At 41.9% G+C, this 23,907-nt stretch overlaps 1 protein-coding gene across 2 annotated transcripts in view; it reads left to right on the forward strand.

Annotated features, from left to right (window-relative positions):
* Positions 1–716: 716 nt before the first annotated feature.
* Positions 717–23,907, forward strand: part of spred1 (sprouty related EVH1 domain containing 1) — a 31,035-nt gene continuing 7,844 nt past the window's right edge. Inside the window, exons 1-4 of one of the 2 annotated variants that reach the window (XM_034111017.2) lie at positions 717–1,607; positions 12,419–12,686; positions 17,281–17,449; positions 21,097–21,143. In XM_034111017.2, the coding sequence (XP_033966908.1) occupies positions 1,576–1,607; positions 12,419–12,686; positions 17,281–17,449; positions 21,097–21,143 (516 nt within the window). In that variant the 5' untranslated portion in view covers positions 717–1,575. The remainder of the gene's footprint in view (positions 1,608–12,418; positions 12,687–17,280; positions 17,450–21,096; positions 21,144–23,907) is intronic. The other variant, XM_034111016.2, reaches the window with a different exon arrangement.

A 23,907-nucleotide genomic window follows, 5' to 3' on the forward strand; every position in this document is an offset into this window, starting at 1 on the left:
TTTAAGTCTTACGCAACCATGCTACCGATTCGCTCTGCAAGGCTTTGAACACATTTGCAAATAAGATTCATAGGTGCACACGTGGATTTTTCTGGTAGCCTCTGAGGGTGTTTTATTTTGGAGGGTGTTCCAGCTGCCTGGGGGGATGTTTGGGGTGCAAGGAGGGGCAGCTTTGACTTTATCAAAACCCCTGTCTGTGGCTGATAGAGGTTAATATCGTTACCATTATTTCTATTGCATTACTCCACAATACCATGCTGCAATTTGCAAACTAGCCCTCAGAATAGGTTAGAGATACATGTGTTTCAAAACATATTCTCATTTTGAGATATGCATTTCCTAAATTTTTCTTTCTGTCTTGAAGCTCTGCTTGTGAACATCATGATTGAATAATAGTAAAAACAGATAACAGAAAATACTGAATAGGCTTTAATCTGAAGGAGGATCTAATTTAATTCCATGTGCTGCAGGAGTCGTTATAATGTGCATTGCAAGCATTTAGCCACAATTAAGATGGTTTAAATGGTTCGGGGAGGGTCTATCATGGTGACTGTTTTATTGAAAGAAAACAACAGAAATTGTTAATGGCCGAGTTTGTGTCAGTCCAAGTCCTTCCTCCAGATTATTTTCTACTGTGCGTGCTATCACACAGACGCTTCCCTCTTGTATCAATGCGTGATTGAAGGGAAACTTCTTTTGGGAAGTGCGGGGACTACTTTAGGTCAACTTTGGAAAGAAACACACAGTATGCACTGCATATTGCTAAAAGGGGACGCGGTTGAGTACTATATATGTTTCTCTTTAACTAAAACCAATATATTGTGTGCTAGTTGAGCGTATTTTATCGCAAGAGTGTTGTGTTTTACTACGTCGCGGAAGGATCTAATTTTCTCAAGCGAGGGTCGACACATCCGCCCAGTTTTCCGATGTTTCATTCCCCCCGAGTTGAAAATGGAGTTCGATTAAAGCAGATGTCCACCAACTTCTCAAGGAAATTTCAAGTCTAGGTGCTTTTGCTTTACGCCGTCAGTATTCATATCGAAAACAGTTGAACCCTTTTTTTGGCTTTGGATGCCTTTACTGCAAATTACTCGGACACGTTGACGGAGCAACGCTCCGCTTTTTCAAGTGTTGTCCTGGAGCCGAAGTTGGCGAATGGATGCTCGACAGTCAGCCATAAATAACCTGCCAAACGTTAAAGCCTGCAACATTTTTTGAGGATCTAATCGCATTTTTTGCAAAGCGGGGAACTGTGCTTGTTGAAGAGGATGATCCCGATGGCTCATTTGTTGTGGTCGGATTTTACTTCCAGGGAGGATAAAATGAATCAACGGTTGTCATTCCTCCTCGCGATTTAACGTTAGTTCCAGGCAGCGAAGCTAACATAAAGCTAGCTCCTCTTGGCTTTCAAGGGACGCTTACACAGGCATGCCCCATTCTACATCCTTTACTTACTATCCAAAATAGGGGGTAATTTCTATATGTGACGGAAAATGGTGATATTTGTGGTATTTTATCCCGCCGTCACTGCGTCGTCGATGCTATTGCTAGGATTTGGATCCCCGTGAGGAAAAAATGAGTGAAGATTCAACAAATCCAAACAACGAGTGAGTACTGCTTATACACATTTTTCCATTTACATGTACAGCTGCAACGATAAGTACTTAATTATCTTTAGATGTTAACACACGCTTTACTCGATAAGCTATCCACTACCAGTTCCCAATGACATTTCTAACCCGAGCGAAGCTGCTATTTTATCGCCTTACTTTACTATTATAAGCAATACGAAGCACATACTTATAATATATTTGTCTGATTGTTATGTATGTTAATAGAAAGCTACACATGAGTCTCACAAGAACAGTGTCTGACAGGCAGATGCATAGGCCCATTGTGAAAAAAAAACCCATCTCATTCTTAATAATGTTGGTTTTATGAACGTGGTTGCTATAATGCTTCGTATTTGGGCTTTGTATATAAAGGCATATTATCAATTGCCTGCACATCATTTATTTAACATTATATGCCCATGATATGTATTATGGCTTTATAGATTGGCAGTTATATGACAGTTTATGAGGGATCACTCGTTATAGACGTACACAGCAATAATCCAGTCTAAATATGATTTTACATGTCTGATCAGTAGCGTTACATCAGCATTAGAAAGCGTTACATTCACAGCCTAGATGTGTATGTTTCTGTTGTCCGCCATGATTTTTAGAATATAAGCATCGATAAGCATCGTGCAATTCATGTTTTGTATTTCCGTTCAGCCTTTTTTTTTTATAATGAAAACCCTTCGAGTCGATTGCGGCAATGTCAACGTTGAAAGGCTGAAGATGCCATTTTTTTTTTCTCAATCACACTCATTTACATATCACAATCTCCATTCATAAAAACGCATTAAAAAGCCGTCACATTCACAACCAAATCCACACAACGTACGGGGATCTGTTGTAAAATGCACATGAGGTGTTTTGGTACACGTCGCGCCCATTTGTATTCGCATTTTGGTATTGTTTTAATGGACTGATCCCTTGTGTGCGCTTGTTGACAGTCAGTGAGAAATATCTGCTTCGGGAGGTGCTGCGGTCACATGATCTCCTCCATTCATAAAGTACCTGCCTGCCCATTCACAGCACTGTACACTGTTTCGCATTGCACCGACGATCACACAATGATCACATTTCCTGCATTTACTGTTCAATAACTAACATATAAACACCAGTGCTTCTCTTCTCGCCTTTTATTTCAGATGCGTGCGTTATTTAACCGATGCTTGTACACTATCTCTGAGGATTTTCTTTGATAATGTATTTGTCACAGAGGAAGTCATATGCCCCTGTTCAGCCATTTACAGTGTCATGTTTTACTGTTCGAAACACACCCATGTTTTCCCCCTTTCCATCTATGTGGCATAAATGAGGTTGATTGATTTAATGTGTGCAGGCTTTGTCCTTGAACTACACTAGTGTGTTTTATGTAACATATGTCATAGAGCTCTTTTTCCTCATATGAATCCACACCAAATAGATAATAATTCACCTTTAATTAACTACACATTGGTTTAGGTTAATTAATATAAGCTGATTTTTTTTTTTACTGTTAATCAGATTTAGCTTAAATTGTGTCACAACCTAGCATTATTGATGCTAGTAGGAACGGTGAAATATCTCATTTTGAAAACATTTTGTCATCCAGTTAAGCGTAATGAGAGAAATGACTGAGAAATGGAAGCATTCCTAGATTTGGTGGGATCTCAGGACCACCAGGCCCTGCTTTGGGAACTACATCGGCTACAGATCATCAGTAATGTGCAAGATACAGTATGCTGCATTTGTTCCACACTGCATGATGGCAACAGCTAAGATGGCGAAGCGATCCAAACATTGTTGCTATGATTACACCACCTTTCTGACCCGATGATTCATAGTGTTGAAGTGAACAGAATACAGAGCGTTGTCTGTAAGTTGTTTGTTTTTACCGAAGATATTGTCCATTTTAATATGCTCTTTCTAATAACAGCTATTCACAAAAATAAGATATTTTAAGCATCAAGGATCTTTTTCAAATCAAAATGTCTTTCACAGTTGTGTGTTCCTTTTTACATTGTGACATTGTGCACTCTTCAAGATAAATATAGGTCTTTGATGAGTCATTTGCCAAATTGTAAAAGAAAATCAGTCTTTTCTTAAATGGCAATTGTTTGTAGTTTGTATTGCATCATGAACATTTCATTTGAAAATCTCCACCAAGTATGTGACGAGATGGTCCTGAAGTGGTTTTGTCTGAATGATGGGTGGTAAGCCGAGCTGGAGTGCTCCCAGCACACCCTATGCTGAGAACATGTTACTTGGCCTTGGTGCAACTATGTTCACAAGGCTGAAATGACAAGACTGCACATAAAGCCCTGTCAGATTTTGGTTTGCGTCTGCTCTCGGGTGTGTTGTTAGTGTGATATAAGGCCAATGTGAATTTTTCAGTCAAGGGCTATGGTTATGCTGGGAGTAGTGGGAGATGTATGAAAGTATAGTGCAAGCTGCATCTCTGCTGAATGTCACGCTTATCTAAAATATTTATCTGAACCGAAGCATTTGTCTGTTGAGGTGCACTGTACTGGTACCTTTTATCTGTGTACTCTAGATATTTCTTTCACAACGTCATTGTATACATGAACACCTTGTTGTTAGAAATGACATCTTATTCTGTGTTAAGCCAAAAAAAAAATCACAATTCTGATATTTTAAACTGCAGTTTCCTTTTCAAAACATGAAGTAGGTTATAATTAGACAAATAGAGGCTGCATTGTCCTCATTAATCAGTACAATAAGAAAATAAAACTGCTGATAATTTTAGTTTGTATGGGCCTCCAGACTTTTTTGCTAGAATTTGTCAAATGAATACATTTTTGTCAGTGCAGGCCAGATGCCTCTATGTTTCTCTGAACGTATAACAGCTAGGGTATGGCCTCATTGTTTTAGATTCCTGCAGTTTGGTGGTATTGTCTGTTGCCAGTCAGGTGATTCCTCTCTGTGTCCTCTTCCTATCTGTGTAATTGATTTGACAGCTCAGCGTTTTATCTGCCAATGTGGGTGTCGTGATCTTATCACCTGAGGGCTGTTTTGCACTCCCATTCCTGTTGCAGAGCTTTCCAAACACATTCCTCCTAAACAACCCCCATCATGTCCTGAAACGACAAAGGGAGACAGCTACTTCAGCTGTTAGGGTTAGTGCTTTATGGCCTGGGTAATTGCCTATATCCTGTGGCCCTTATGTTAAGCTAAATAATTTCCTGGACCATTTTTATAGATGATATTATTTGGGGTTATTGCCAGTTGTTGGTTATGACCTCCATGGACACTAAGCTTTACTAGCTGGCCTAGTCTTAACTACAGACATTATCTTACATTCGACAAAGTCTGCTGAGCTGAACACATCTTTAGTTTTGCTTCTGTATTCTTTTGAGGAAGTGTCGCTTGTGACTGCGGTGGAGACTACAAAAATGTGTTATTTGACAAATATACATAAGGGCGCTTGTAACAGCAGTTTACCTTCCTGGTTGCTAGGCATGTTCTCACATTTTATTTGACGTAGATGTATGACTAAGATATATTACACACAGGCCATTGTAGAATGTAAAGTGTATATTAATCTCACTCAGTTTCACCTGATTTACGTAGACTGAAGAGTTGTACAATCCTAAAAGTTATTTTGTGTACAGAATATTTATGCCCCGGTGTCTGTTGCTGTCGTATTGTTTGTGTGATTAATGACAATGATCCTCTGTATAACCAGAGGGCTTGGACTGTCTGTAACTGAGACAAGCCAACAAACTGAACAGGCCTTGTATAGTGGTGGACTGTTCCATTCCGTGGCCAGATTTAGGCCTGGATCCTGTGTATTTTAAACCCGAGCCACTTCCCTCTTATAATTTTCATTTCCTCTTCAAGTATTTTAAGAGCAAGCATAAATGTCAGCAGTGTGTTTTGAACATAATTCAATCATAATTTCTTATTTCCAAGACAAAGACCCGGTGTGGTGTTTTGCTCTGTATGTAGGCCTAGACTAAAAAAAACGTTCTGATTATTTTGTGTCGCCATCACAACATCCTGATAGCACGGCTTGTCTTTATTTCTTGTCAAGCAGAGCCTCTGATGTTCACAGACCATATCTCAATGGCTCTAAGAAGTGCTTTTAGCTGTGGATATTGTTTTCAGTTGTGCTGCATGCAGGAGCATGAAGGCTGGGCCTTGTTGTGAGCTCTTTGCTGCAGCTGGGCTGAGATGGTTCTTTCCTGCGAGGCCACAGACATAAAAGGGCACAGATGTAAATCCTAAACCTTGTGTCTTTGATTGAGTTTCCAAACACTTTGAAAACAGGAAGGGGGTTCTGTGTGTGTTGGTGCACACACTTGTGTGTTTATTTCTCTGGGAACATTTGGCATGTGCCTGGGAGATAAGCCTGGATCCTATTTGAGTGAATTTCGGGAAACCATAGCTTTATGTTATCCAATAAATAAAATATTGAGCGATTACATTGATTTACATTTGGAGGCCTTTAAGAACATATATTTTTATTTTCCCTTATCTTTTGAATATATTTGTTCCTGTCTAGTGGAAATATTCAGAGTCTGAAACAGGTGTTTATGGCTTATTTTAAGTTTCTTGACTTTTAACAAACCTTTGAGACAGAGGTTTTATGGAAAGCTGATTTAATGTGAATCAAATGGACTTTCAAGATAGAGTAATAAGTTGGTTTCTGATATGATACTTATGTTATGTTTTACCCATCAACAGGGCATGCTGTGATAGTTAACAACTTGTCATAGCAGTTTATCCTTACAACCATGGGCCGTCATCATGGTCTGGTGGTTTATTCTTCCCAAGTTGGGGCTGAGCTCTATTGATGGATCGTCCCATAACCAGACGGCTGCCTTGTTCTCTCTGCTTGCCTCTTGGTAAGTATGACGAGTAGATGCTTAGGGTCCCTTGGGACTACACTCACATCAAAGGAGACCAGAGACGCACCAGTCGAATTCTGCGGTTCCTCTTATTTTTCTTTTTGGTAATGGCAAGCGCAAGGTTTTAATTTTCCATATGCTTGCAGTTCAAATTAAGATCATCTCAATATGTGGCTTAGATTGATGTTTCAGAATAGTTTTTTGGCATTTCATACACATATGGAATTCTTGTGATGTATAGTGCCGCAGCGCAGCGGCACCTAGAACATTGTTGTTGGGGTTGCAGGCCCAATCCAGTAATAGAGGGGTTGGTTAGAAAATCAATGGTAGCAACGCTGTCGGAGTGAGCAGTTTTGACACTCATTTGCTGTTTTCGGTCTCTTTGGTTTGGGTTACAGGCTAATTTGATCCACTATATGCTATCTGTGACGGGTGCTACCAGAAGTGACTGTGATCAGTTCATCTGCTGTCATACTAGGTGGTATTTCTGTGAAAGGATGGTGGTAAATGTGAAGTGTAGATTCACTACGAAGTGCAGAGCAGGCTTGTTCTGTTTTTTTTTTCTGAGTCAGTTGGTAGCTAAGCTGAATGTTCTTGTGAGCGGGATGACTCACCAGCAGCCTGAGGTGTTGAGAGGAGATAGGGCAAATGTCTCTTTCTATAGCCAACGTATTGGTTTTCACTGCAGCTAATGTAGCAGGCTTGTGATGCTGGCTGCCTGTTGGTGTTTCTGTAGGCATTGTCCCATTATTAGTTCTTTTTTTTGTATTAATGGCTAACAGACAGCCCCTTCAAAAGTGTCTTGTTTGGGCCTTGTGTTATAATTTGCTCTGCATCCATGTTGGGTCATGTTGGTGTTTGTTTTGTGTATGTCCGTGCCCTTGAGTTTGCCACTGGTTATTTGGGGGATTTGAACCATGGCTAATTGGCCAGCTAGTTTGCACCGTTCAGATTAGATGCACTGCTGGAATCGACGGTCGATTCCCAGATTGTGTGTTATTTATTTCTTCAATGAGGCGTGAACGCAGTGAAGGAAACTGTACCACTTTATCCACTTACAACTTTAGCCAAGTCAAAGTTGCCAAGTTACTCTAGAATTTAGTTTGTGGTGAAAAAAGTTTTTTTATAAACTCTTGACTGCATTCAAATGTTGCTTTTCTTCATGTTATATCTACAAACCTTAGAGTTGATCTAAACTGACTACATGGAGGCATCTTGCGTTTTATTAAAGGACAAAGTTGTTGAGCAAATGTAAAAGTAGCATACTTTCTCAGAGATAACAGCTGTGAAAGATGGCCACACACTTGAGTAGCTTTTCACACCATCTTCCGTTCCCCCCTCTACTTTCCTAGCGATTGCTTTCCCTTTGGAGGATAATCTATAGAATCGGATTGGGATAAGTAGCTTGTGTTTATTTTCCCAATGATATTTTAATGATTCCCCCGGAAGTCCAACAAACCAAAGTGGACTAGTGGAGCTTGACCGAGCTTGACAGCCTTCCTTCGGTTTTGATACAGGGTAGAGATGGGGAGGAAAAGGGGCGATGGAAAAAAAGAGGTTGAGGGGGGGGTTTCTCCCCTTTTCTGATGCTAATGAAAGGAGGAATGGTTTTCCAGCTTTTAGCTTGCAGAGTGTGTCTCCCCTGCAGCATGCTCCGCTGCCTGGACATTGTGGGAGGACAAAACTCCAGGCCCGGGATCCAATAACGTGAAATTTCAGCAGAGAAGCGGCCATTGTGTAGAAAGAGGCAGCCGGGGAGGGGTTGGGTAGAAGGGGGAGACTGAGCGGAGGAAAGGGAGGGTGACTTGGCCAGCACCCAGGGCTCAGGCCACATCCTTTCTCTCTCTCCTCTCCTCCTGCACTTCTCCTCTTCTTCCTTCTCCTCCTTCCCTTCTTCTCTCCCTTCTGTCTGTCTCTCAATACCCCCCTCATACCCTCCACTCCCCTCCACCACCACTCCCCTCTGGGGTGGGAAGCCCAAGGCTGAGACAGGAGCAAAGCATGATGGCATGCTGGAGCCCAGTGAGCCATGGGCCGGAGCAGCAGACAAACGGCCACTTTGTCAACTTAGGAAATGGTTGTCCCAGGATCCCCCTTCTCCACCACACACTGGAGCAGCCGGCCTCGAGGCCCAGGCCTGCCTGCTCTGCACGTGCTCCCTCATCACGCCTTCTCTTCTCTTCAAATATATTCTTTACATGTAGGCTTAACTCCGCTTTAAGTCATGGTGTTTTGTTGGCACTTTGTTCTCACTTCAAATAAGGTTTTAAATAGTAAGATACCGCATAACTCTTATTATATAGATGCCATAAAAGCCTTTGCACATCCTTTTTTGTGACTAGAAAAAGGCCATATTCAAATGTGGCTGGGAGCTGTTGACTGTCACCTTGGTCTCCACCCTGTCCCCATCCACAGCCTCCTCCTCCTCCTCTCCCCACAGGCCTCCGTTACTCTCTCACCCCTCCCTCTGTGTTTCTCTCCTGCTTTTGGTCGGAAATGAAGTCAGTCATCCAGCAGAATAACTTGGAATAATTTGAAATGGGGGGCTCCTTTCTCTCTATCTCCCCCTCCCCCCCGCCTCTCTCAGGCCCAGGCCAGCTGATCTGCTTCCGCTCTCAATTGTGTGTCCAGTCGACTGTGTGCTCCCAGCGAGGGGCGTGGAAGGCAGCCTTTGTCTCCACCGTCCCACTCTGAACTGTGTGTACTGTGTATGTGTGTTGCAGCAGGTTGCACTCAAATATCCTTTTGGACCACTGACTGTTTTTACAACAAGGAAGGAAAGATTCTTTATGTGAGGGGAAAAAGAGGAGCGGATGTAACCTTTGTATTCCCCCGTCTTAAAGATTTTATTAAATGGATCTATAGTTTAGTTGCTTGTTGATCTTTGAGTGGTTGGTCTGAAGGTTTCACAAGACATTTTAAATTATTATTGACTATTCACCTTCAGTAGTTTTAGGTACAGTTATTCTCAAAACGAGGTTGCTAGGGTTTTTCAGCAAGATGCAAAAATGCACGTACACACAGTCCACTTAACTTCCTCTCTGGGCCCAGCCCCCCTCCCTGTGAGTGTCATGGTTGCTGGCATGTGTGTGATGGTAGGTCTGAAGGGTCAGGCCCTGGTCATTGTGCCCTGGTCATGGCTGAGCGACACCACCGCCTGCCTTCTGTCCCCCCCAGGGACCCCCGTCTGACTGACAGCCCCTCCTGCACCCATCACCCGCATCCTTTATTGGGGGCCATAGCGGGGTGTAACAGCAGCAGTATTTCCCTCTTTTACTGCCCGTTATAATGCTCAAAATGCATTTTCCGGCTGTGGCAGGGGTTCTTGTGTAAGGTTAAGCACTACTTCTGTGACGCTGTTATGAGGTGTAACCAGAAAGGGTGTTTCTTGGTAGGTGCAAGGGGGAAGTAAGTTGTGGTGATATTTTTCTGTCAGTTTCCCACGACCAGTTACTGTTTAGCTTTAGCATTTAGTATGAATCCGTATTGTTGGTCATTTCATAAAGTCTGCAACTGTTATTGTCTAGCACTTCTTTCCGTTCTTTCTTTTTGTTGCCTATGTTTATTCGATTAGCAAAATAGTTGCTTAATTCAGTATTTCATTGGAAATAGAAGGAAAAAAACTTGATTTAGGGTGACATTATATTTACTATTATACTTATTATATAACATTAATATAAAGTAAAAGACTTGCATCCTCACTAAGCCTCTTATCTGTTTTTAGTATAACTAAAAACATGTAATAGCAAGCCGGCTAAGCTTTTCTGACTTATCAATTAAATGTCATTCTCATCGAACCATTTTCCAGATAGTAAGAGTATTGGACTAAGGGCATATCATTTTCAAGTCAATTCATATTTGATTAATCATCCTTCAATGTAAGTAAATGAAAAGGATAAATGTTCTATTGACTCATTATCAACTTTATATTTAATATTGCGAACCTGTTAGCAAACAGTTGTTACAAGTTCTGTTTCTGCCACCTAATGCATGTAGCTCAACATTGATTATTTTTCGCTCTATCTTTGGTCTGTACCAATTCCTGAGGTAAGTATATGTCTCTTCAGTTGCTAAATGCTAAAATATATTTTCTATCTCATAAGTGTGTTGGTTTGCTGTTTAGTGTTGGACAAGTAGCATACTGTATGTATTTTTTTTTAACGTATATTAAAGAAATTGCAGTGAAGTACATTTGTCTTATGTCTTAAAAATACTATTATACTTTTATCTGTTTGTCTGACCAGACATGAATTAGCCAGAATAAAATGTGTGGTCTTTGATTTATTCAGCTATTATTGAGTTGTCCATATTCATCATGCTCATCAATCCTTTTGAAGGAACTTTAGTCAACTATTACCATGTGCAAGGATATCAAAGCTTCACATGAACAGACAAAATAGCTTCAGGTTGTATGCTCACTGGCTCTTGGATTAATTAATAACCAATAACCTGGGCATTGATGTTTGCCAAGGGTGTGGAAGGCAGCAGGGCAAAGGTTAGCCTTATGGAGTAGATTAAGAGAGGAAAGGCAGTAAGTGGGAGAACACAGCTGTTTTAAGAGCAGCTACTTGTTGTCTCCCTTATTCACTGTTTTCTATTTGGCCATCATCAGAGAAGAAATTCTTTAGGAAACGTTTCAGACCCTGTGACGTCCCCTTCATTGGTCAACCTGGACGTCGGCCAGAGAGCAATGTGTCACAGGAACACATCCGGCAGCACATTCTTCCCTCTCTTCGCCCGTTTCTATCCGCGCTCAGATCTTCCACAGCCTTTAATATGTTACCAGAAGTTTCTGCAAAATGCTGCCCTCAGCACACCCTGACCCTTGTCATTTCCGGTGGCCCAACTGTGTTATATAATCAGGGAAACATCGGACTCTGAAGAGAAGGGACAGAGAGTCAAAGGAGGCGGGAAGGGACAATTGTATTGGGGATAAATAGATGTAGAGGTAAAATGTCTATAATGTCTTTTATAATAGTCAGTATAAAACTATGGCGTGAAATGGAGGGTGTCATCAGATGATAGTCTACTGACATGCTGGGATCAATACAGCAATACAATGAGTTTTGATTCCTTTCTACAAACCTTTTATATCTGCATTATTATTATTCTGGCAGTCCAGCCCTTTTCCATGTTTTCTATAAAAACAAGTAGATCATTTATGTAATATGCTGGGATTCAAAGCATTTAAAGGGAACGAAGTGAGACGGCAGTATTAGCGTCAAAAAGAAAGCAAAGATGTTGATGTGGAGCCCCTGTCATTCGTTGTGTCGTTTGAAACCACCTGCTTAGGGGAAAGGTTGGAAACCAGCAGCAACCACAGCCTGAACTCGTCCACATGGTCAGTCACCCTCGGACCTGGGTTAAACATACACTGATCAGACTTTAGAAATCTTATCCAGTTGTCTGCTCTATCATGCACTTAAACCAAATAACCATTCCACCCAATTTTTAATACTGGACTTTGCACCTTCACATTCTTTTTTTAGTTGGCCTATAGATTTTACGATAGCTAGTAGTAGCTTTTGACACAACCCAGATTCCCCAGTAGTTTCCTTGAGTTATTTAGCCAAATGAACAGGGTTGTTCTGATGTGATTTTGTAAACTTTATAACTTGGTGTGTACACTTCAGACCCATTTCCTAACTTTATGTTGTCTGTATGTCTTTGTGGTGTGTTCCTTACTTCACGTTTACAAACACTTTTGTGTACATGTACTACAACTTGTTAATGCTGCAGTTAAACTGAACTATGTGGGCTGATATTTAATGTAAGCTGTCTACTTTTGATGATGTTTTTAATCGTGCTATAAAAGGTCACCAGAGAAGAGTGATAAAAAGCCAGCTGAAAATGTTGAAATGTTGATTGCTACTGATTACGTTCACTAAAAGCATTGTTTTTCTTTCTGCTCCTTCCCCTCTCCTTGTCCTACTTCCTTCCTCTCCTCCACAGTGACAGTTATGCGCGTGTGAGAGCAGTGGTCATGACTCGGGATGACTCCAGTGGTGGGTGGCTTCCCCTGGCGGGCGGAGGCCTTAGCTGTGTCACCGTCTATAAGGTCAGCCGGGCGGAGGACAGCAGCAGCATCCACAGTGGAGGCAGCGGAGGCAGCAGCAGCAGCAACCTCAGCCCGTGTAGCTCCACTTCTAGTCCTAGCCCCAGCCCCAGCCCCACCGCTGTGGAATATCACATCAAGGGCGAGAGGCTCAAAGACAAATCGGTAAGGGAACGTGCATTCATAATGGAGAAACATATAAGTTATGCAACACTTCATAAGTTCATGTTAATACCATTTATTTAACCAGCTAGTTTGTGTGTTTACATTCTTGGGTATTTAATCATCCCCACTCTGTCATGCACACTCAGGTGCAAAAACCAGAGATGGTGCATTTTCTTGGATGAGATCATCCTGAGCCCCCCTTTGCTAGACCCCCCACCCTCTGTCTCCCTCACACATACTCATTCACACACTCACACACAGGAAGTGGTTATTTGGCTTTCCTCCATGGCGCAGGTATCTGAAAATAGGAGCTTGATGCTGTGATGCATGATGATATCATCAGGAGAAGGGCAGATTACTCAGGAGAAGAGAATGTGGGAAAACGCACAAAGGGCTTGGAAAAGAAGCTAAATGATGGAATAGGGGCTGGACATTCACACTCACTCTGGTTTTCCATGAGTACACAAGAATTTGTCTACCCTTTTTATGAGCATTTCCTTTTACTTGATGTGTAATGTAAAGGCGGCTGTATGGTCGAATTAATTAAGTCAAAAAAACATGTTCCTGGTTATTCTAACAAAATAAAAAATCATCAATCGTGTGCTAAAGTTAATGTAGTTAGGGATAAGGAAAAAGCATTTTCAGATATAGCTTGTTTTATAAACCTATGAAAAATAAATACATTTCAAAATGTATATAGAAATATAATGCTTTGTTTTAACAAGCTGGGTTTTCTTGAACTATGGCTGCAATAAACAATTATACTTAATTATCATATATGACAAAAAGAACAACAAAAGCTGGCACTAGCAAATATTTGGAATTTTACTTGAAAAATATTCACACAAATAACATATATCATATTTTTTGTAAAACAGTTATCTTTGAATCAACTGCTCATCAAGTGTATTGCTCTTTTTTGGCCGATTTTAAATCAACAAAATAATTATCCATATAACACAATATGTAGGCCCTATAATCATTTACCAAATTTGAATTATTAACATTTACATTCAAAATAACAGAGGCGTTATTAGAAGTGACTACTTGCTAACACTGTAAATAGTTAGAATTTTTCCATTTCATTTCCAATATTTTGGCACCATAGTAAACATACGGGTAAGCTGCAGAGTGTGTGGTCATTCGGTTATTCTCAGAAATAACAATGAGGCTTCGAAAGATCCCATTGTACGCTGCTTCGCTTTAATCCTTATCTTTTTTTTTTTTTTTTTATTCTTTTTTTTATTGCTTTTTTATTAATTCTACCGTGTTGTGTAATGTTTATTTATACTGTTCATGCTCACTACTTGTAGCACTTCGGGATTTGAATTCAAATATGAAGTGCTTTATAAATGGAACCCATTATTATTATTATTATTATTATTATTATTATTATTATTATTATTATTATAGCTTTTGCTGTAGTTTCTGTAAAGCTCATGATCTTCTTGTCACAAACTCATTCTGTGTCGTAGATCTAAAACAGAGCCAGTAGATGCTCTGGGTTAATCCCGGTCTGTGGTAATGAGACTGTAAATCTGTGTTTGTGTGACAGAGAGAGAGAACTGTCTGTCAGATGTCAGGAGACGATGCGGCCACCATGATGCTCAGAGTCTGGTGGCTCCTGACAATCTAACATTAGAAGCTTCTTGCAGTACGGCGTCTAAATCACCTTCTTTATCTTTTTTCACCGAGCACATTTTATACGCGCTTCGTGTTTACGACATGTTTGTGTTTACGACATGTTTGTGTTTGTACGTTGCTATCCAAGTGTGTGTGTGTGTGGCACAGGAAAGGGTGTGACGGGAATGCTGTTGTTCAGACAGGGTATAGACATTGCTCAGAGACCCCGGCGACTGCTCTGGGATGTGGTAAAAACACCCCTATCAACGCCAGAGTCTACCCCCAGCCACCACAACAAACACCCAACCATATGTAGGTCTGTCGGGATGCCACCCAGTGCCATGGTGTTGGCGTCAACTACAGTGCTACCGACAGTCTGAGGGCATCAGAGGAGCATAGGCACAGTGCGGAATGAAATCAACAGCAACAGAGAAAACCACATAAGAGCACGTTGACTTTTTGCGGAAGAAACGGCGCTTGTTACCACAGTATTGTCTGAAACCATAACATCAGTGTTTTGAGGTAAATGAAAGACCCCAATTATGTTGTGCAAGTGATGTGGAAAAGAATTAGATGGGGAAGAGTCTTTGAATGTTTAGAGGGCTGTTTCGTCTAATTACGTAGACCGGGACAGACCCCCATACTCTAATATGTCCTACTATAGATTCATAAACATGTCCATCTACTGTAGTCTTACGAAAACCTGTCGATGACACTGTGGTTTGTTACATTTTAAAGAGCAGAAAAGGGAAATCCTGCTTCATGTTAAAGATATGTTTTTCTCTTAAGGGATAGACTTCAGTGATTTCAAATCAGCCAGAAATGGACAGACCAGAATAGGCACAATGACATCTGCCATGCCTGATAGGAACTTGAGCTAGATACAGGACGAAACGGATCAGAGATGCAGTTATTTTGAAATCACAAAAGGAGTGATGCTGGCTGGAAGAAATGAGGTGATTGGGGTGCATAAGATATGAGAGGAATCGGGGAAAGAGATGTGTGTAGTCAAAGAGCAGGAAACAGAGGTGGAGCCAGATAGACGGGAGAGGTGGAGGGGATCTGTCTATAAGCGCAGTGATGCGGCACAGAGTGTACTGGTGATGACTCAGCTGGCTCTCCATATAGCTACCAATCACTCTTCTCCGTGCCCCCTCCCTTCTCCCTGGTCCCTCTCTCCTCTACTCCCATTCTCTGACTCTCTTAAAAACTACAGATCTAATTGGTTGATGATTACTTACCACACTGGCTCTCGGATTATGACAAATCGCTGGCTGAGCTTTCACCTCGTTTTCTGACGTCGATCGTCTGTGCGTCCCTTTGATTGATAAAGCCGTGAATGTGGTGTAGTCTGGGCCTACTCTAAAAGGCCTTTCCCAGAGGCAGGGGCACACCTGATACAGATGTTTATTTCTACTGTTAAACCTTGTCATTTGATTGTTTAACTTATCTTTGCTAGCAAAATATGCTTTATTATCTTAAAGTCTTGGGTGTATGGAAAAACATGTATCTATTTCAACCAATGCTTCTTGATAAACCTTGAAAACGCAGTGCTTAAATATTATTACAAGCCATTTTTCATGTTTTATATCTATAGTTCTGCCTTGTAAATGCTCAAAACACATTTCTTTATTCTAAGATAGTTCATATTAAAATATATCCTTTTAATTTTGAGCGTTGTTTCCGAGACATCTTATAACTACAAGATGGCAGAGGCAGTGTTCCGAGATTCTAGCCTGGTTTCTTTCTTCTATGCATGTCAACGTAGTCGCTCTATCTTCCCCCTTTTCCGCTCTCACGCTATCTCTTCACTACTCTCGGCACGTCTCACCTCCGTCTGTCTCCGTCCCTCTCCTCCTCCTAACATCTCCAGCCTCTGCTCCGTATCTGGCTCCTCCTCCTCTCTTTTCTCTGAGCACAGTGTGGAATGCGGTGTTAAGTATCGTCCTTCCATGCAACTGTGATACTTCCTCCTCTGCTGGCCTCGCTGTGCGCTCACCTTACCTGCTCCGGCTCCATTCAGTCTCGCCTCCACAATCAGCCCCAGAGGCCCCCCCCCCCCACCCGATCCTCCTCACATCCATCCCTCTCTTCTTTACTCCCCTCATCCACTGGCTTTGGGTAAACACACAGGCTTAACCTTTTGGCCCTGCTTCATCTCGCACTTGGACGTTCCGAATGAAATGTAGACCTGTGTACACCCTCTATGACACGCGTATCGCATATCACCAAACTCTCGTACAGCTGCCACGAGGTATCAACCTCTTAAGGTGTGCACGTTGACTGTTGTCCGAAACAACGAGGAACGTTGCCACCTGCTTTCACTACACCAGTATTGGTTTTTGACGAGGCATTTGCACTGCGAAGATGCAAAGTGTAGCGCTCGGGTCATTGAGCTTTTCATCACACCAGCTCCTGTGCTCACGCATTCTCTCACGCAAATTACCAATGCGCACGCTCACACATTCACACCCTACAAGCCACCTCTCGTGCACGTCTGTAAAAAACCTCAAAGACTGTAATGGCCGTCTCTCATTTCATTTAATCTGCCTAAAGGAAGGCCGGGAGGCAGCCCAGTAGCTCTGATTAATAATAGGCTTTGGAAACACAGTCTCTCCACGCCACACACTTGGGCTGCCTGGCTCCAAAACATTCCCCCCCCCCATTCAGCCACCACCACTGCTTTCCAACTTTTTATCTTCATCTGTAATGAGAACCCCACCATTTAGAATGTGTTTTACAAATGATCCAAAGGAGTATGTGAAATGATTGGGTTTAGAATGATTTTTCTTCTCTATTTTTAGACACCCTTGAGTTATGTGCAGTTCTTGATGCAAGCCTCAATCTCTTTCTCTCTCTTCTCTTACTCATGTCAATGTGGAGTAATTGAATGAGACACATTTAAACAACTCCGGCTTGACAAAAATATTACTAATAAGCCTGGTTTCAATCTGACACTGTGTTTTATCAGGTGGTGCTGGAGTGTGTCCTGCAGAAAGACGTAATATACAACAAGGTCAACCCCATCTTCCACCACTGGAGGATCAACAACAAGAAGTTTGGACTGACTTTCCAGAGCCCTGCTGACGCTCGTGCTTTTGACCGGGGCATACGTCGGGCCATTGAGGACATCAACCAAGGTGTGTGTGCGGTTGTGTGTTGGCAGATTGTCAATGGTCCCTGCGTGTGTTTTCGGATTTCAAAAACCAAACACCAGATTTGTTTGGAATTCCCTCTCAGAGGCTGCACTATTCTATGTGTGTTGGCAGCCATCCAATGCGTGTAAAGTGATACGGGTGTATGTGTATGAACATGGCATGCATCTGTAAGCGGGTGTCTGCAGCCTGTTTTTCTGCCTGTTTGTCATTGGCTTGTAATGGCTGACCTAGCATCTGTTCCACGAGAGATGCATAGCGTTGATTAGCGTTGATGACTTCCCCCACTGATACCTGCTCATTCACCCAAGCATGACCCCTCCTGCGGTATCTTATCAGTGCCAGCTGCCCAGATAAAGTTCCCACTTCCTGTATAGACTGGCAGGGCAACACAGTGAGTGATATGGGACAGGGGGGAGAGTTGGTGAGAAAGAGGGAGGGGGGGGGTAGAAACTGTCAGAAGAAACTTGACCAGGTTAGGCTTGTGTTCTGTTTGAGCTAATGTTTGATTAAAAAAATATAAGGTTTTGCTCTACTTTCAACAATTTTCTACTTTTTCTACTTTTTATTTTGAGCTAAACTAGATATAACACTTGGTCTCTGAGTTTACTTAGCAACTTTGGGTCCTGATAAGCAATACTTTTTAGTACAGTGCCAGAGGTTGCAAAGTCATCCAATTAGCAAGAGAATCGCCAGCTCAGCAATCTGCCACCCAGCCCCGTGTTACACAAGAGGCTGGCTGGCTGGAGAGCTATAATCTCCTTTACCCTGTAGACCTGGAACCCTGGGGAGCGTAGAGGAGGTACAGCAAAACATATCGTAAAAGCTTATCAGCACCAGGCATCAGTCGCCTCTTGCCCACAAGTGTTTATCTGAGATTTGTACTTCCTGGGCACAAGTCCACACACAGTCTAGGTAACAGGTAAGCATGGGGAACAGCTGAGAGGCTGGCTTTGCAAAAGGCAATGATCAATCCAAAACACTACAATAATGAGAAGATGACAATGTCATATCGAAGGTCAGGGCTGCTTGGTTTGTGTGAGAGCTAGTTTACTGTTTTACTTAATTTGATATATCAGTAGATTTACAGGAAACAATGTTTGCTGGTCAATAAATTATGTTTAAAATCAAAGATCCCACAATTAGTACTTCCATTACACAACACAACGTGTCTCCTTTGGGTCGAAAATCTCTAATTGCTGGTCAGCGTGATCAAACACATCCCTCACCTCACCAAGAGTCTGTGTCTGTCTGCTTGTAAATGCTTCAACTCTTCCCTGTGAATGTCAGCTTCGGCAGGTGATGCTGAGTTTTGTCTCCCCGGTGCCTGCACTCTCTCTCTCTCTCTCTCTCTCTCTCTCTCTCTCTCTCTCTCTCTCTCTCTCCTGGCATCTTCTGTATTCTTCAGTGTTGTGTAATGCCTCTCTTCAGCTCAGGCAGGTTCTTCTGTATTCCTGTTGCATCGTGTGTGTGTGTGTGTGTGTGTGTGTGTGTGTGTGTGTGTGTGTGTGTGTGTGTGTGTGTGTGTGTGTGTGTGTGTGTGTGTGTGTGTGTGTGTGTGTGTGTGTGTGTGTGTGTGTGTGTGTGTGTGTGTGTGTGTGTGTGTGTGTGTGTGTGTGTGTGTGTGTGTGTGTGTTGTAAGAGAGAGAAAAAGAATATGTTTTGTGTGTATCAGTCTTGCAGTCCTCTGTTGCCACGCTGGGCACATGGCTCAGGCAGCTTCGCGGCCCAGCACTGCCAGAGTCGTGCTGCAGGAAGCCTCTTTCTCTCTGTAGAGCAGAAATGCATACAGACACACCAACACCTTTCTCATGTGAATCAGAGACACACAGACAGACAGATGGACATGGGTCTGACACCAGCCCAGTGAATTATTCTGTCCTCTGTCTCGCTGCATTCCTCTCCTGCCTGAATGCAGCAGACAGGCCAATCCTCAATCCTTCAAATGAGGCCGCAGTGGTCCTAATGAACTGAACCTAAGTTCTAAACAGAACCTCTTAGAGCCCCAGGTACACTTTTCCTTCATCCCAGTGGAACATGTTTAATCCCTCCTTTTTGCAACATTGCCAAGGCCATAGCCTCAACCATCTTCTCTTCTATTTAGTTTATTTAACAGTGTTTTCTTTTATCATAAAAGTCGAATGCATGGTTTGCTTTATTGTTGTGTGTTTACTAGGGCTTGGTAAAACCACAATACTACTCTGAATATCAGTACCTGTAAAGCAGGGGTATCAAACTCAATTTCATCGCGGGCCACATTCGCATAAAGGTTGCACTCAAAGGGCCGGTTGTAACTATATAAATATATAATATGAAATAATGTATTATATGACATTATTGCCTCTGAATTGGCTTATTATCGGATAGGATAATAACTTAATTAACTACGTCTGAAAGCAGAAGTCCAGGGCAAATAATGGCAAGTCTCTTTAGTGCTCATGTCACAAAACGAGATGCATTGTGGGACATGTAGTTTATGGGCAACCTGCTTCTGTAAAGTGGCATGTTACCGTATAATAAACGTATTATATTCTTTGCAAGCTCTTGTGGGGCTACATAAAATGAAGTCGCGGCCCGGATTTGGCCCCCGGGCCTTGAGTTTGAGACCCCTGCTGTAAAGTGATAATTACAGTAAATAGTACTTCATTCACTAAATCATACTGACCTCAACTTATATCCTTTGTCGTTTTGCAGAAATTGTATATTTTTATCAGAATATTCTGTTAAATTTGTATAGCAGTTAAGTTAATGTGAAACTCAAATATCGAAAATGGTTAGAAGCCGTGTGTGGCTAAAGGTTTTCATTTATGTTATTGGGCCTCTCAATTTGAAAATGTAGAAAAGTGTTTAAAAAACCAACCGATTCTTTAAAAAATGTCAGCAGCATTAGTGTCTTTCCTTCGGTTACACCCTCCACAGTTTCATTCTCTGTGCTAATGAAAATCTGTAACATGGTCGGCCTGTTACCTGAAACATAAGCTCTGACTCCAGCATTGGTGGAAGAGGTGTTTTGGATGCGGAAATGGCACATGGGGGTTTGAAGCCGAGGTCGGGGTTACATTATTCTAGACATGCATATTTCATTAACGTCTGTGTGCCCCACTGACACAAAGCAGCTTTCATTTCCCCGTAAGGCCACAGTCAGAGGAAAGCAGAAGTCTTGTCATTTTCTGGCCTGACAAGAATTAGCAATGTAAATCTGTTCACTCAAATATGCTTTGTTGAGGAGTCTGCGTCCATTGAGAGTGGAATGGATTTGACAATATAATTAATAGAAAGATAGCTAAGCTTTGGAAATGGTACAAGTCGACATGACTGCTACACCATACTGTTCCTTGTGTTTTTGCCCCCTACTGGTTGAGTTACAAAAAGAAGTCTAAATTATTGGTGCTATGTGTACTTACAGACTTGTCCCAAACTCCTAATGCTACACGTCATTAATAACATTGGCGGCTGACTGTGTGAGGATGTTTTAATCAAGGTACATGCTAATTTAAATGTTGAGCTGTTAGTACTTTCCTTTTGTTAGCATTGTGTTGCTTATATGGCCATAACAGTTCCTCTGTTGTTTTTTAAGCATATCAAATGATGACGGGCCACTCATCTTTTTCCACTTTGTGTTTTTCCTTCAGGATTTCGGCCGTTTGGGGAAGGGGATATTCCCGAGGATGGACTGCCGGTAAGTGTGATATAAAGCTGAGAGGCTATTGACTATAAAGAATATATTTGATCTTGAAATCACATGCATTTTTTCCCGGCTGAGTTTGAGGAGCTATCTCTCTCTGGTTGTTTTAAGCAAACATGTTCATGTTTTATTTTTTTCCCACTGTAAAACCCATTCACAAAAAAAGGAGACATTTAACTCTATAAAGTATCCTTTCGTTGTGGAATGGTAAATGGATCATAGGATGTTAAAGTGCACCTACTGAAGGTGTTTAAAGTTGGATTTATTACTCAACGCTCCCTCACTATTAAAAACGAAGGCAGGTCATAGCTCAAACTTGAGCCAAGCCATATGTTTGAGCCCTGATGCGTCCCACCCAGGCGCTGACACCTGCCTTTGTTTTCTAACAGTTGTTCTTGGAGATTTACAGGTGTTTAACCAGTGCCAAGCAGACCTTGAGGTGGAGCTGGGTGTTGGCCAGCAAATGTGCTAGGACAGGCTTAGTTGTCTCTCTCAATCTAACTTGGTAACTGTCACTCGAGTTAGAATTGATGCCGAAATAATAACTATTGCCTCAGGAGCTGTTTGTTCTAAAGCAGCTTGGCAAGACTGCTCTGTGATTTCCCTGTTCTCCAAACTGAATCTACTTTTGAGAGCATTATGTTAAGAGTTGTATATATTTCCTGGCATGTGGCGATGTATTGACATGTCGACATGTGTGGTTGAGATAGCCGTGTTCTCTTTAGTAGGTATATAGTTCAAGTCTACTCCACCCATGTTCATTTGATTTAGATATCGGATCTGTTAGGGAACGCTAGTCACCTGTTCTGCTTCTGATTGTAAAGTAGGTGAAAAGACACCATCCACCGTGGAAGGAATGGCAGATCTTGTCATGCACACGTAAACTGAGTGACAAGAAATTAGTCCTGCAATACTTGAAACTAACAATGAATTACTGCTGACACAGTTTTTAAGAGATTTTCATTCAACAAAGTTAATTAATTATCTTAAAAACTTGATAAAGAATGAGTCGACACACAGACAACTTTAATATTAACCGTATTCATTGCAGTTATGTGGTATTGCATTACAATTCAATGTTTTTCTGATTGATGTAAAATGCCCCTCAAGTTCAACAAGCTTGAACCATAACTTTGACATCATACTGCACCCCCCATAACGTAGTTTTGAGCATTAGTCAGAGGATGTCATCACCTTTGGCCTGCCTAGTGTCTCACATCCTGTACGATGTAGGAGAAGGAGGGAGAGCTGCGTTCCTGTTCCTGTGGCGAAGTTCCTCTTTAAGGAATCCGCCTGAACATACAGGAAATCCAATGGCACCACTGTTGCTAGGCAGCAGGGGCTGGGGGGGGGGGGGGTTCAGCGGGAGGGGGGATAGAAGGGGGTGTTCACAAGGTTCAGTGAGTGAGCCACCGAGGGTGTCACCATGGTGATTTGGCATCCGAATGTTGCGGTCGGAGACCTGGGCTACAGAGGAAGAGAAGTGAACCAGGGGCTGCAGCCAGAGAGCTAGCACATACCAGCACTCAACAAGGTGTGCTGCTCTACGCTCCACCATAAAGTTATACCACTGTTCACAAAGATCACCTGATAAACAACAGCATACTGGGTTGGAGAGGATTTTGGTGGATGGTAGAGAAAAAAGTAGTAGAAAATTCTTTGTTCTGGTCTTTAGTTTGTGTTATTGGCGGCCCCCTTTAGATCATTCCTGTCTTGACCTTGTTGAGAACGGACAGCGTTTCATCAGCATCGGAGGTCACCATCAAGCCTTGTTTATTCCCTTGATTAGATGCAGACATCTCTAAAAAAAAAAAAATCGCTTGTCCTTAGAATTGTCTGGAATCCATCTTAGCCTTGCATTGCTAGAAGTGTTTCACTTGTGTGTGTGAGAGCAGGCTTGTTTGTGCATGTGTGTGAGTTGTGTGTGTGAGTGTGTTCATGTACATGCGTTGAAGATGGTCGTCCTCCGCCCACATCCTGCCCACCGAGGCTCAGCACCCACTTGTATGCCCTTCACAAGCTTACCACATTCTTCCTCTCACTCAGAAACACACAACACATGCACTATATGCACATGCAACATATTTTACCCATTAAAAAAACCTAGTTGCACAACACCCTACTCAGCTGTGATGACCCACTGCCAGGAATTATTCCGTACCACCACAGTCCTTCCGCTAGTACAAAGACAAAATTGTATTTTTTTTCGAATGCCACAGGAACACATCCGCATCTAATTTAGCGCTGGCAGGAAGTTTTCTCTTATCAGTTTAGTACACAGAGGTTTTGTTGGCCAGTTGACTTTTACAGCCTCACTCACAGACCAGAAACGTTTAAAATCGAGCTCTGTGAAGCACCTGTAGCCAGGAAATAGATATGTTTGAAGGATATATATATATGTTTTACTTCATTTAAGTTAGATACGTTTAATACCACTCTCACATGTACCTGCTGCAATGTTAGCTTAGCATAAAGACCGGAACTTTCCCCATTGTAACAATATGTGATGCCCTTCTATCTCCTTCAGAAGATAGCTAATTAACAATGGTATATCATTTTATTTTAATTGGTACAAAACCTGAAGCATTAAAATGACATGCAGTGGTTTTAGGGTTGGGGCAAAGAAACCACAACCAACACTTTAAAATAATTAAATAAACAAGATGTAACATGTTGATATGTGAGTTTTAAAGATGCTGGCAAGCGGGTTTTGTTACATTAGGATCCAATTGTTATGCTAAGCTAAGCTAACCAGGTG

This window comes from Pseudochaenichthys georgianus, chromosome 22, assembly GCF_902827115.2.
Source record: "Pseudochaenichthys georgianus chromosome 22, fPseGeo1.2, whole genome shotgun sequence".
Classification (NCBI taxonomy): Eukaryota; Metazoa; Chordata; class Actinopteri; order Perciformes; family Channichthyidae; genus Pseudochaenichthys; species Pseudochaenichthys georgianus.